This window comes from Leopardus geoffroyi, chromosome B2, assembly GCF_018350155.1.
Source record: "Leopardus geoffroyi isolate Oge1 chromosome B2, O.geoffroyi_Oge1_pat1.0, whole genome shotgun sequence".
NCBI classification, from domain to species: domain Eukaryota; kingdom Metazoa; phylum Chordata; class Mammalia; order Carnivora; family Felidae; genus Leopardus; species Leopardus geoffroyi.
This window is the reverse complement of record NC_059332.1, coordinates 118,533,840-118,549,447: the sequence shown is the minus strand read 5'-3', so window position 1 is coordinate 118,549,447 and position 15,608 is coordinate 118,533,840. Positions and strand designations below refer to the sequence as shown.

The 15,608-nt window shown below is 37.6% G+C and overlaps 1 protein-coding gene across 5 annotated transcripts in view; it reads right to left on the bottom strand.

Moving 5' to 3' along the window:
- Window positions 1-15,608, bottom strand: part of AKAP7 (A-kinase anchoring protein 7) — a 153,286-nt gene that overhangs the window by 108,965 nt on the left and 28,713 nt on the right. For all 5 annotated transcript variants that reach the window (XM_045499623.1, XM_045499620.1, XM_045499624.1 and 2 more), the window contains exons 4-5: window positions 8,665-8,801; window positions 1,993-2,153 (exon numbers count right to left, since the gene is read on the bottom strand). In XM_045499623.1, the coding sequence (XP_045355579.1) occupies window positions 1,993-2,153; window positions 8,665-8,801 (298 nt within the window). The remainder of the gene's footprint in view (window positions 1-1,992; window positions 2,154-8,664; window positions 8,802-15,608) is intronic.

Sequence of the window (15,608 nt, the reverse complement as noted above, 5' to 3'; positions counted from 1 at the left end):
AAAAAAAGTATGTCTCAAAAAATCATATACATGATAACCTTTTTATAAGGTTAAAACCACTTGAAAATACATACACTTTGGGAGAATATAAGGACATAATAAACACCAACTTCAGCTTCAGGATGATGGTTAGCTTAAATGAAGGACAATCATGGGATGCATTGACAAAAAGGATAATACAATTAGATTACTGCCAATGTCCTAGCATTTGTTTTATGGATTTTGTTTTGTGCTTTTTGTTTGGTGGTGGATTCCCATGTGATTATGATACCATTTTAAAATAGACGGATGAAGGGGCGGTTCAGCTGGTTAAGCATTCAACTTCAGCTTAGGTCACAATATCACGGTTCCTGAGTTTGATCCCCACATACAGTTCTCTGCTGTCAGCATGGAGCATGCTTCAGATCCTCTGTCCCCCTCTCTCTCTGCCCCTCCCCTGCTAGTACTCTCTCTCAAAAATAATCATTTTAAATTAATTAATTAATTAAATGGATGGATAGATGGTAGATAGATGACAGATGGATAGATAGGTATACCGAGCAAAACAAGCATGGACCAATGATGAGTGTGTTACGAACCAAAAATCACTAAACCTGAAATGAAATGACCTGAAATGATCTGACAGAATATGCAAATAAAAAATTTTTAAAGCATGTAGACTAACACCCAAACTACAGTCTCTGGATCAACTCAAAAGTCATCCATCCAGATTTTGTAATTTTCTGCTTATACTTCCCTAAACACTTTCAATTGTGCTGTACTAAGCAACTTGTTCTCAACGGATAGGAGACCTTCTAACATCACCAATGGACCTGCTCAGATAGTAGAACCTTCAGGAAGGGGGGAAAAAGTGGTACAAAGGAAAAAGGTGCTGACTCTCTGGAATAGGGCTGACAATGCCCACAAGCCTCTGAATAGGCAACTGGTGATTCTTATTCACACAGTTGGTACTTATTAAATGCCAAGTGTATGTCAAATGTCATGAAAAGCACTGGAACCCTTCAGACTTATGATTAGGACCGTCCTAGCAGGACCTTGAGTCCAACCCACCACCTTCTAGATAGCCAAGAATCAACATATCCTCAGGTCAAAGAATCAAGATAGTACAATCACTCTGGAAAACAGTATGGAAGTTCCTCAAAAAATTAAAAATAGAAACACCATATGATCCAATAATTCCACTCTTGAGTATTAACCCCAAAACAACAACACTAATTCAAAAAGATACATGCATCCCTATGTTTATTACAGCATGATTTACAATAGCCAAAATATGAAGCAACCTAAGTGTTCATTGGTAGACAAACAGAGAAGAAAGACTGGTATATATACAATAGAATATTACACAGGCACAAAAAAAGGATGAGATTCTGCCATTTGAGACAACATGGATGGACTTAAAGGGTATTATGCTAAGTGAAATAAATCAGACAGAGAAAGACAAATACCATACAATTCTATTCATAAGTGGAATCCAAAAAACAAAACAAAACAAATGAATACACAAAAAGCAGAATCAGACCTATAAATAGAGACAAAAATGATGGTTGCCAGAGGGAAAAGCGGTAGGGGGTTGAGCAAAATGAGTGAAGGTGAGTAGGAGATAGACTTCCAGTTATTCATGGGACTAAAATGCACTGCATAAGGAATACAGTCAATGATACTGTAATAGCGATGTATTGGGTCAGATGGTAGCTACAGCTATGTGGTTAACAGAGCATAATGTATAAACTTGTCAAATCACTATGTTGTACACCTGAAACAAATGGAACACTGTATGTCAACTATACTTAAAAAAAAAAATCAAGATAACTTTCAGGTGTTTTATTTGGCTCGTAACTACACAAGCAGATACTGAAGCGTTTCACTTATAAAGTAAGGTTACAATGGCTCCCCAAAGTTAAAATCTCTATTATAAGAATTGGGGACGGGGAGAAGATTGCTTCTTTAAACAGATGAGATTTCAAATGGATGTGTTGCTGTTCATTTTACCTGCTATCTCCAAAAGTGGGTTTATGTGATCTCCTTCTGCCAGCTTCACAAATCCAACCTGATTTCCAAAAGTGTCAATCCCTTGAAAAGGCAAAATCAACTGTTTTCCTTGGAGGATTTCTTCTATGAATGGTTTTAATTCCAAAAGAGCACCAATACCACTGGTAAGAGATAATACAATTTTCAGTAATAAATTAGGTAATAAGATATACAAAACCAAACAAGAAATAATCAGTTTTTAGAAAGATAAGTTAATTTTGATATTTGTTCTAATTATTTTAGAGCTCAAAAATAACTTCAAAATCTAATCTGTATGATTAAAATACAACTAATATTAATTTTTAAATAAAAACTATGGAAGAAGTGAATTACATCTTTACTTAATTATAATTTATATTAAAGACATGAAAGAAAATACTATTTTATTGTTCACCAAGAAGTTTTTAATCAAGGAAACACTGCAGGGACAACTCAAAAACATTACTTATAATATATTCCAAAAACCTAATACCACAAGAGCTTATATTATTAGATTATATGAAAAGTTATAAATTCTTACCAAAAGTACTAATACAGTATTTACTATTTGCAAGGCACTCTACTAAAACTTCATTATCTCTTAAACTACAATAGCCTCCGTAATAAGATAATACTGTAACTGGATTAAACAAAAATAAAAGATTATACTTGCCAACTGCAACCACATAAGTTTGTTATTTCTGTTTAACCTATGTGATCATAGGACTACTCTGTGTTTCAAGTGCTTTATTTTTCTTTATAAAACAAGTGTTTACTATATTAATGAATTAAACATCATCAGGTTTAGAATATTTTGAAAATTAGGATGAATTATTTCCATCTTAAAGAGAATTCTGGTGTAGATAGGTTGTTATGAGAAAAAAATTAAAATCTCACTAGAGGGCAGCAATTACTCCAAAAAGAAATAAGCACAATCTTATATAATAGGGCTTTAAAACACCCTCTGGTGAAACATCATTAAACTATCTTGATCATTCACTAGTAACTATAAGTTAAATGTGTGAAGAGAAATTTAAGTATTTTTCTAGTTCTTTCATATTTCTAAATTACCTTCCATATAAAGTTTTTAACTGACTTCGTAAATAAATTCATACTGAGTCTCAATTCTTATCTATGTCATAACATAATATACAATTGTTCAAAATAGCTTTGGAAGGGGCACCTGGGGGGCTCAGTTGGTTAAACATCCAACTCTTGATTTTGGCTCAGGTCATGATCTCATGTTTCATGGGTTCGAGCCCTGCATCGGGCTCTACACCAGCAGTGCAGAGCCTTCTTGAGATTCCCCAGCCTCCGCCCCTCCTCTCACAAATAAATAAAAATTTAAAAAATAGCTTTGGAAATGTCCATGTTTCTCATTGTACCCCCAAATCCACATCCTAAACCCAATCCTTCCTAACCTTATTTGTGTCCATCCTAAAAGACAGTGTCCATACTTTGACTGCGGCACGGTCCTTCACCGTGTGCCATGAGCTAGAACACGTGAAAACAGAACAGCCATTTCTGGCTCATCTTGCATAAATTGGGGGAAATCAAGATACTTATTTTAATTATAACTATATACTAAAGCAGGCCATGCTAAAGGTTAGGGCTTTTCAGAGACCATGAATTCTATATCCCATTTTTCATTAAAGAAATATAGATGATTTAAACTCAGCCCGGTTTTTTCAGTTCTCCAGGAGCAAAAATCAATAAATAAGTCCCAGTGAGATGTCACTGATCGCAGAGTGAGAAAAAGTCATAGTGTCTGTTGGTAAGTATCACTAACTTTCAAATTCTTTTAAATAGAATACCTTTCGAAGAGTGGTTTATGGAAACACTTCTTTATGGTAAGATAAGTAAAAAGTATATGTGTATAGAAAAAAAGAACTCTCAAACTAGAGTTCAGACCAAAAGGAGTATTTGAAATTAAGAAGGACAGTCTTCTTTTCAACTCAGCAGCTAGGTGTGGTTGGCCTTACAAATTTCTATGCCGTTCTTCTACCCTGTAAGGGCAAAGGACCTTACACCTAAAGTCCTTTGTGAAGAAATTCATGATTTTTTAAAAATTTTTAAGTAATCTCCACACCCAACATGGGGCTCAAACTCATAACCCCATGATCAAGAGTCACATGCTCTACTGACTAAGTCAGCCAGGCGCCCATGAAGAAATTCATGATTTCAAGAAAATGCTTCTGCATACTCCACACCCAACCCATTGATCAATACATCATTAAACACCTAAAATATGATGCTAGATTTTGAAAAGTAAGAACACAGAACAAGAAACCGACAACATAGATGTCAGCATATTATACAGTACAGGATGAAAGGTAAAATGAAAAGATTAGAGACTTAGAAAATCCTTCATATAAATAACATCTTACCAGAAAACCCAATTCATTTCTCTCTCACGATATAGCAACGCAAAGCGAAGCCACACCTTGATTCTGTTCCTCCCTTAAAAGTTCATACTGCCACAGACACTTCCCTGGTTTCCCAAACTAGTAGTAAATTTTTTCTCCTTTGAAATTCCATTAATATTTTATATTTCATGAAACACACCACGTTTTACATTTTTATATTATAATTTTTGAGTTCATATGGTATCCAGTCAACTTAACTGTATAATACATAAGCATAAGAGCCATTCCTGACTCGTCTTTATTTTCCCCAAAGCACTTAACTCAGTATCTTGCACATGGCTGATAATCCTGGTTGAGTTGTAAAACACTATCTTGTCTGTATAGCAAACCTTATTTATTTCTTAGATTTTTCATTATAACTTAGTCAAGAGCAGGGCGCCTAGGTGGCTCAGTGGTTAAGCATCCGGTTTCAGCTCAGGTCATGATCTCGCAGTTTGTGAGTTCGAACCCTGCATCGGGCTCTGGGCAGACAGCTCAGGGCCTGATTCTGATTCTGTGTCTCTCTCTGTCTCTAACCCTCCCCTGCTTGCACTCTGTCTCTCTCTCTCTCTCCCAATAATAAACAATAAACATAAAAAAAATTAACTTAGTCAAGAGGAATTACTGAATTGCAATATCTGGTCATCATCTTCTAGTAGAGATAATATTTCCAGTATCATAAAGTTGCATAAGGATGCCACTTTAACTCTTCAAACACAAAGCAGACTTGCTAAACATTTAGGGTTTTTTTCCCACAAAACTGAAAGTATTTGCAAAATGACATGGTGAAACACAGGGATGAATGATGCAGACCGTCACCATGCTCTGTACAGTAATTCTTCAATGAGTGATGCCATGATTTAGGGCAAGAAAATGCTTCCTAGTTCCGGACTCTCCCATGCACTGCAGGTGGTTTAGCCACCCTCGCTCCTGCCCATCAGATGGCCACATTACTCCTCAGTAATGGTGACGGCCAAAAATACCCCCCAAATATTCCTAAAAGTCTCTTAGGACTTAGAGGCAGTCCCACCTCCACTGAGAAATGTAAACAGTACAATACATCGGGAGGCATACCTGCCCCCTCACCCTCACCCCACTGCACACCACGTGCTCATCAGTAGAGACCACTGAGATACAGGAGGCCCTTCATACCCATGCAGACTAATCCTCCCCACTGCTTTCATGCCCTTGTGCTCATCCTCTCCTTTGTCTCCATCCTACCCCCTCTCTCTCCGCCTCCCCATCTTTCACAGACACGCCCCATGGAATAATAAGAGAACGGACTAGTTCTGGCTTCTCTACTAACCAGCATTTGCTTAATTCCTAGGGCTCTTGCTCCCCCGTATGTATAAGAGAGATGACATTTCTGTGCTGCCTCACAATACTGTTAAGAGAATAAAGCAGAATATTTGTATGGGAGGTGGAGGCTGAGGAACAGGACTGACACACAGATGCCATTTGCCACGGCCAAGACCTACTTCTGATGACAGAGATAAACCTAAACCTACCGGTCAACGGGGATCTTTGCTGGTTTCAAAATGTCTCTTTGGAGTACAATTATTCAGTTAATTCAAACCTCCTCTCAGGAGTTTTTCCCTTCCCTCTCCTCTTCCTTCCCAAGGAATCCAGCATACTCTTCCTTTTTTAAAGAAAACATATTCATTTATTTTTGAGAGACAGAGAGAGACAGAGCACAAGTTGGAGAGGGGTATAGAGAGAATGAGACACAGAATCTGAAGCAGGCTCCAGGCTCCGAGCTGTCAGCACAGAGCCTGACAGGGGGCTCGAACCCACAAACAGTGAGATCATGACCTGAGCCAAAGTCGGATGCTTAACCGACTGAGCCACCCAGGCGCCCCTCCAGCATACTCTTCTAAGAGGACTGAGGGAGGTCTCTAGACTGCCTGCTGTTTGAGTCCTCAGAGATTCCCATTTTGGGGGGACTGGTCTGGCTATATCCTTGGGTATCCCATATCAGGGACCAAGAGAACATGCTTATTCTTTCTGGGCTTTGTACCAGCACATACTGCAGAAGCATGACCCTGCCAGAGTCTCTCATCAAGAAACATGGATGTTCAGCAGTGTGCCCTTGTCTCTTATCCAGTTCTTTCTGACCCACCAATTTTTTCTGAGTTGGGCCTCCACATCAACCCACCATGGCACAAGAAATTTCCGGATTCATCTATATGTCTGGATAGGAGATGGGGAATTGAAGAAACTACCTCAGGTATATCTGTTGGAAAACTTCCTCAACTCTAATCTACCACCTATGTGACACCACATTCTTGTAGCATTAGTGAACAGGAACTTCTCCAAAGAGCTTGAGCTTTCCCCAGCTTCACCCTGAGAACCCCAAACCAATGTGCATGTCTCTATCATTCCTAGTTCTCTGTTCCAACACCGGTGAGGGCCAGGTCTGGAAAAAACATTCAGCCCCGAAAGGGGAGCCAGGACATTGTATCTGGCTCCATACTTCTTCCTCTGCCATTGCTTACTCCACCTAGCACTGGAAGGGCTCTATACTCCCTCCCACCCTGGACAATAAGCCTCAGAGCAGCCACCTACAACCCTCCTCAAAGCTGTCTGTGTTTTCACTCACCACACTGAAGGTCTTTTGAATTTATTGCTGGCTCCGTGTCTCCTACTTGCCACCCTTCACGCCAGCTTACCGAAACACTGAGGTCCCCCAAGAAAGAAGGAATTCTGCCTCCAGACCGCCTTTGGACTTGAGACCACAGCAACTCTTCCCTGGGTCTCTAGCCTGCCCTGCAAACTTTGTACTTGCCAGGCTCCACAGTCACATGAGCTAATCCTTTAAAATAAATTCTGTATGTAGTCACAGATACAGATATATTGAGATATCAATATATCTAGATATTCACACAGATATACATCCTGTTGGTTGTGTGTCTCTGGAGAACCCTGACTAATTCACCACTCTAACACACACAGGACACTTCTCTCAGGCTTTCGGCTCCTCATGTCACATCTTCTTTGGCTCTTTTTCCCTTAAGAGCATCACAGTATTTATTTTGTCTTCTGACTGGCAAAGTGAACAGTGAAAGCAAGCCAAATAAAATCTTCTAGTCCCCTCTGCAAATGCAAGGTGCCCCAGACCTGCTCTTGGGTAGATCAGGTTGGAATAGAATGGAAAACTGATCTCTAAACACATGAGGGTCTACTGTTTAAAAGACATAACTACGGGGCGCCTGGGTGGCGCAGTCAGTTAAGCGTCCGACTTCAGCCAGGTCACGATCTCGCGGTCGGTGAGTTCGAGCCCCGCGTCGGGCTCTGGGCTGATGGCTCAGAGCCTGGAGCCTGTTTCCGATTCTGTGTCTCCCTCTCTCTCTGCCCCTCCCCCGTTCATGCTCTGTCTCTCTCTGTCCCAAAAATAAATAAACGTTGAAAAACAAAAATTAAAAAAAAAAGACATAACTACAAGAATCATAATTTGGCTTCATATTTTGAATCACTAGTTTCATGTTTTCTCCCTTTTCCTCACTCCTTCCCAATTCAAGCCTTGTTCTTCATTCCTTCAGAAGTAACCTGCAATACATTCTGGCTCTGGTTTTCCAAAGAGCTAAAGCTTAAGCTCAATCTGGAGAGCTATACAGGTAGTAACAGGGAAAGGAGTACCCCCAGGGAACTGGGGGAAGACCAAGGGTTCTCCACTCCAAGCAGCAATCAATGACTTATATACTCAAACTTTATGGCACAACTCTGGAATTAGGAGTGGGTAGTATATAGGTACTCAAGAATGAGTAAGGTGAAATTGTAACTATCTACTGGAATAGAGGACAGCTCTAATAACAATAACATCAGCCACCTACTGTGGGCCAGGGCTCTACAAAGAGTCTTTACATGTATTGAAACTATTATTTTTTTCCGTTTACATAAAAAGTAAACAATTCGCCCAAAATTAGGCAGCTATTCAGAAATGGTTGTGTCACAGTTCCAGAATCTTTACCAAGAATCCTAACCTAAATGGTCGGCCTCCAGAGTGCTGACATAATTAACATGGGGAAAACAACTACATAACCAAGGGCAACTATCTGATAACAATAACAATTTAAAGTCTCGATTAGGAGGAATATTTATATTGCTAATTCTGTACATTGACTATTAACCGGAACAAATTATAACACAGAATACTTCCTTACAATTTCAGTGCCTCTTTGGGTTCTACTATGTTTACTCATATTAAAGCAATAATTTGGAAAATGATATTCAAGGAAGACATATTACTCACATGTTTACTTCCTCTTCATTTAATAACTGCATCACTAGCAGGGTAATATGAAAGGAGCCATCACTGATCATTGCTTTGGCCAGTTGTTTGTCTTGTTGTATTATTGCATTTTGTAGGATCTTAATTCCTCTTGTAATCTAATCACACACACACACACACACACACACACACACAAAATAGAGATTAGGTAAGCAATATTTCTTTATGGCAAAATGTAAATCAAGAAGAAAAATAAGCAACAACCAAAATTAGAACAATGTCAAGATTCTTCAACCGAACAATGCTTAATTGCCTACTTGTTCTCAAATATCCTGGATAAAATGACTTGGGAAGCTTAATATGAGGTATGAGTTTTTTTAAATCATATAATTCCTGTCCATCTTGAAAACATCAAACCTAATACCCTTGTTTTACACACTGGGTCACTGGTTGAACCCACTGGTTGAAAATCTCTCAGTGACCATGCATCTTTTCAGAAACTTGCAGTATGACTCATGATAATTATGATCTTTCCTAAAATTTAAAAAAAAAAAAAGTTTTTCTTGCCACAGAAAGGTCAAGCCAGCAGACAACATTCCATTCCTGTTGGAAGTATTATTTATTTGTCCCCAAGTGAATGTGTCTGAGAACCCATTCTTCATGGCCTTTAAAATTTTTTAGGACAGCAATAATCTCAACAGGAGTGGCTACTGTCATTTTTCCAGATGTGTGAGGAGGGGCATAATGATGGAGAGAGAGTTGCAAAGACGTCCAATTGTGTATGTTAGAAAAACAATTACAGTCGCAGAGAGATGCAACCCCTCCTCTTCCATCAGACTTCCCCTCTCCGTCCCTGCTCTGAAACAAAAAGAGGAACAATGTTCTTCCCTCCTCCATTTCCAGTCAGATACAATTCTAGTCAACTTGTACATGTGACTAGAAAAGTGTATTGGAAAATGGTTTGCATATGAAATAGCAAACCGAGCAATACTCAGAGAAAAGAGAGCACATAGAAGTCCTGAGGCAGCAGAATTAGTCAGAGAGAAAAGGGGAAGGAGAGGAGGCTGGCAATAGAAACAGAGTCCATTAAAAAAAAAAAAAAAAAAACAGCAGAGATAAGAAAAAACTGAATCATGAGCACAGCAGACTGTTCTGATACTAGAGTAGCTGTTTTATCCTGAACAATGTTCCCATTATCTGCAGAATGTGACTGGACAAATCATGAGATGCCATCCTGGGATCTGACTTCCCACGTGTCTTTATGATAAATCCGCATCACCCAAAATAACCTCAGCCTTTCTCTATTCCTTGCAATATGGAAGAAGGCGACACAGGAAATGGTGTTTTCCTGGGAGGAAGTTATGCAGTAACACCTAACATAATATTTCCCAAGGCGAGAGATCACTTCTGTGAAACCCAGCAAAAGAATACTGATCGTCTGATAAATAAAATGCTCTTGATGTAATAGTACACAAAGATCTTATAGAGTCACTTTCTTCTACTCTATATCAATAAAACTAAATTATAAACTCCTCAAGGGTAATGTTTATTTCTTCTAACCACCATCTCACCACAGTGACCAGTAATAATAATAAAAACAATACTTAAAATATACCTGAAACTAATATAACACTATATATTAATGATACTAGAAATTTAAAAAAAGTAATAAGATAGAATAGAATAAAATAAAATAAAATAAAATAAAATAAAGTAAAGTAAAGTAAAGTAAAATAAAATAACTGGCATGAGGACACATCAGTAAATGTCAGTTCACATTATTCTAAAATGTGCTTTTTCAGGGGCGGTGGCTCAGTTGGACGAAGTAAGCGTCCAACTTTGGCTCAGGTCATGATCTCACTGTTCTGGAGTTCGAGCCCTGTGTCAGGCTCTGTGCTGACAGTTCAGAGCCTGCAGCCTGTTTCAGATTCTGTGTATCCCTCCCTTCCTCCCTCCCTCCCTCCCTCTCTCTCTCTCTCTCTCTGCCCCGCCCCCCCCACTAGCACTCTGTCTCTCTTTCTCTCTCGAAAATAAACATTTAAAAATAAACATATAATAAAATTTGCTTTTTCACCTAAAAAGGATTAGACATTTTCCATATTATTAAATATATAATGTCTTTACTTTTTTAATGGAATTGGGTCCCATTGTACAGATGTCCCATAATTTAGTTACCTAATCACTTACTTACCGAAATAAAGTTTTTTCTCAAAAAAAGTTTTTAATTAATAAAAAATAAAACAACAATATTTAAAAAACAATAGCAGTAACTAACCTTTATTGTGTGATCACTAGGTTCTAGATACTAAAGTGAGCAGTTTATATATATTAGTTCACTGAAGCCTCTGAACAACCCTATAAGGTAGATATTGGCATTAACTCTACTAAAATAAATTGAAAAACAGAAGATTTAAAAAAAAATCTCTTCAAAATCATATACCCAAAACAGCAAAGGAATGTAAGTAAAGGATAAATTACAATACATGAGAAAAAATGCAACAGTGACAATGAATTGGTTTGTTTTCAAAGGGGACAAAGAGGGGGCAGAGATGTGGGTACTGACTTAAGAAATGAAACCCTGAGGGGAAAAGGAATTCAAAGGAGATTTTTAGAAAGTCTTACTGAATACTGTGTAACAGAATACACTGGCCCTCTCAGAAAGACCTTTATTATAAAACTGTATTGCTCACAAATGATTTTAAATTTGAATTTTTGAGTTTTTCCAGGTACAATGCAGCACTGAGATTGGCTCATGGCATAACAAAGCAGCTCAAGAGGGTCGAGGTTCATATGCCAACGGCCTGGTCCAGCGTCAAGGATATTAAAGGTGCTCAAAAATGTTAGACCTCTGGACACATATACCAATGGAACAGAAATCCCAAAAGGAAAAATACTCTTATATGGCCAACTAATCTATGACAAAGGAGGCAAGAATATATAATGGGGAAAAGACAGACTCTTCAACAAATGACATTGGGAAAACTGGACCACCACATGCAGAAGAATAAAACTGGACCACTTTCTAACCCATACACAAAAATAAACTCAAAACAGAATAAAAGGCCCAAATGTGAGAAATGAAACCATAAAGCTCCTAGAAGAAAACAAAGGCTGTATCTGACATTGGCCTTAGCAAAATTTGTCTACATACGTCTCCTCAGGCAAGAAAAACAAAGCAAAAATAAACTATTGGGACTACACGAAAATATACCTTGCAAGGCCAAGGAAACAATCAACAAAAGGAAAAGGCAACCTACTGAATGGGAGAAGATATTCATAAAAGACATATCCACTAAAGGATTAATATTCAAAACATATAAAACTTATACAACTTGACACCAAAAAACAAAACAACAACAACAAAAAAAAACCAATCTGATTAAAATGTAGGGAAAGGACCCAAAGAGACATTTTTTCAAAGAAAACATCCAGATGGCCAACAGACACATGAAAAGATGCTCAACATCACTAATTATCAGAGAAATGCAAATCAAAACCACAATAAGATATCACCTTATTAAGATATCACCTTAGAATGAAAAAGACAACAAAATAAAATGAAATACATGTTAGTGAGGATATAGAACAGAAGGTACCCTCGTGCACTGTTGAAGAGAATGTAAACTGGTACAGCTCCTATGGGAAACAGTATAGAATGTCCTCAAAAAATTAAAAATAGAGGGGTGCCTAGGTGGTTCAGTGGGTTGGGTGTCAACTCTTGATTTTGGCTCAGGTCATGATCTCACGGTTTGTGGGATCAAGCCCCATGACAGGTGCTGACGGTGTAGAGCTTGCTTAGGTTCTCTCTCTCCCTCTCTGTCTCCCCCTCCCCCCCTCAAAATAAATGAACTTAAAAAAATAAATAAAAGTAGAAACACTATATGACCCAGTAATTCCACTACCAGGTATTTACCCAAAGAAAACAAAAACACTAAAAAGATGTATGAACCTCTATGTTTATTGCAGCATTGTTTACAATAGCCAAATTACGCAAGCAACCCCACTGTCCACTGATAAATGGGTAAATTGTGTGTGTGTGTGTGTGCACATAAAATGTGTATAAAATGGAATGTTACTCAGACATAAAAAGGAATGAGGTCTTGACATTTGCAAAAACATGGGTGGACCCAGAAGGTATATTATGCTACGTGAAATAGGTCAGACTGACAAAGACAAATACTGTATGATTTCACATATATGTGGAATCTAAAAATCAAAGCAAATAAACAAACACCAGAAACAGACCCAAAGATACAGAGAACAAGTTGATGATTACCAGAGGGGTAGGTGGTGGAAAGATAGGCAAAATGGGTTAAGGAGAGTGGGAAATACAGACTTCCAGTTATGGAATGAGTAAGTCATCGAGATGAAAGGTACAGAATAGGGAATATCATCACTGGTATTATAACAGCACTGAATGGGGACAGATGGTACCTACACTGGTGGTGAGCATAGCAAAACACACAGACTTGTCAAATCACTATGTTGCATACCTGAACCTAATATAACATTGTGTGTCAACTAGACATCAATTAAAAAAAAAAGTCATACCTCTAAACAATATAATTACATCTACAAATCTTAGCTGGTACAAATGATAATATTGTTTTAACTGCACATGAAAAGTATCTTACGATGAGAACTCTGTTTTACAATCAGAGTAATACAAATTAAGGATGCTGGACTTGGCTCAGAAATTCTGGATTTTTTTTTTCAGTTTATTTTATTTATTTTTTTTTTTTTTTGAGAGAGAGACAAAGACAGCGCAAATGAGGGAGGAGGGAGAGAGAGAGAGACAGAGAATCCGAAACAGGCTCCACACTGTCAGCACAGAGCACGATGCAGAGCTCGAACTCAAGAAACTGTGAGATCATGACCTGAGTGGAAAACAAGAGTTGGATGCTTAACCAACTGGGCCACCCAGGCTCCCCAAAATTCTGGATTTCAATTCCAGGTCTACCACAGGTGTGACCCCACACCTGTCACCTCTTCTCACTAAATCTTGGCTTCTTCACTTGTAAAATAGGAATGATAAAATCTGCACTGCCAAACTTACAGCATTGTGTTACAGATCACAGTAGGCAAGCTACATGAAAATACTTCACAAGCTCTACACCATTTGCCTAATATAAAGCATACAACACTGCCAAAATTAAATTCAGTGGTTCTCTACCCTATGTAGTTCTGCTTCCCAAGTACCATTTGGCAATGTTTGGAGGCATTTTTGTCACAACTGGGGACTTGCCACTTGCACTTAGTGGGTAGAGTACCTGCATTTTCACAAAAACATACTCTTGATTCTGGGCTCAAACACTAATTATGTATAAAGTCAGGGAAATGCTCAAAGAATTCCACTCATTTGTGTATCCAGCATTTTAGTGCAATGCTCTGCATAGTAAAATAGTTTTAGACCATTCCTATTTTGTAATTATCTGGAAGCATGTAAACTGCAAATTAAAAACTGTAAAATACTTGGAAGACTGATTCTCTGATGTCACACAGTATTTATGATGCAGGATTAACCTCAATCTAGGAAAATTCTACAGATAATCTAACCAAGAGATGTATTTCTAGCTATGCTTTGATGCTCCAGATTAATTTATATATTCCTTGATATCATCTTAAGAGCTTTTTTAAATGCTTTTTTATTCCTAATTACATTCTTATAAAAGAAAAGGGAAAAATACTTGACTCTTCTCTGTATTGCATTTTAAGAACTACCAGTGTCATTACAGGCCAAAGGAAACTAATTTTTAGAGCTGCCGTTTAAAATTCAATAAAATCATTAAAGCTTATCTGTCACCATAATCCCAGCTATTGACAGTACTGCACAGGCACATTTTAAAAACCTAATACTATAGAGTCACATTTAAATATTATATTCAAAGAAACTTTCAAAAATAAGAGCATTATTAAAATCTTAAATATTTCACTGAGTATTATCTTTGTGTCTAGAAAATAAAAACAAACATCCATCTGTTAAACCTCAGCACTAAGCGATATTCTACATGTCTAAAAATAATGCAATAAGAAAATACATGTTTATATCTTTTAAGTTTTCTAATTGACTCGAAGCATATATATATGAGTGCAGATAAAAACCCTTAACATTATGTACCTCTGCACGGAGGGAGAGAAGTTACATTCTAGCACAGAGTACAAGAATGTCTTTGACCTCAACTTTTGACATTATTTTCAGAATTTTTCTAAGCTGTTAACTTATATTGTTCCTAAATTTGCTGCCTCGTTAATATTTACCAGAATTATCACTTCAATTTGCTACATAATTTTTCTTCAGTGCTGAATACTTTCATTTTTCTCGCTTGTCTACAACCATGAAAAGAACTTGAAAAATTGATAACATAGCAAAACTGGAGTAAAAGTACAAAGTCCTTCCGAAATAGGAGAATTTTCTATGTCTACCAAATGCTCAACATATACACCATGATAGCAAATACTTTTACAATTACATTTCCCAGACAAGAATTGAATGACTGAATGCACAAATCTACTTTTATTATTTTTATAAGACCAGCAATTTTCACATTACTAAATGATGAAATATGGAATTAAAGGTTACAAATGCCTTTTAAAACACCCAGAGAAAAATCATATCTTTCCAATAGTATAAAAAAATTATCTGGGGCGCCTGGGTGGCTCAGTCGATTAAGCATCCAACTTTGACTCAGTTTCTCACAGTTCATGAGTTTGAGCCCTATGTCGGGCTCCAGGCTGACAGCTCAGAGCCTGGAACCTGCTTCAGATTCTGTGTCTCCCTCTCTCTCTAACCCTACCCAGCTCATACTCTGTCTCTCTCTCTCTGTCTCTCAAAAATATTTTTTAAAAAATAAAAAAAAGTATCTTCTAAAAAATTAATATACTCCTGAATTCAATCAATTTCTAATTGTTCCCTTGTACTTCAATGTTGATTTACCTTATATTTATTACTAGTCATAAAGAAAGCC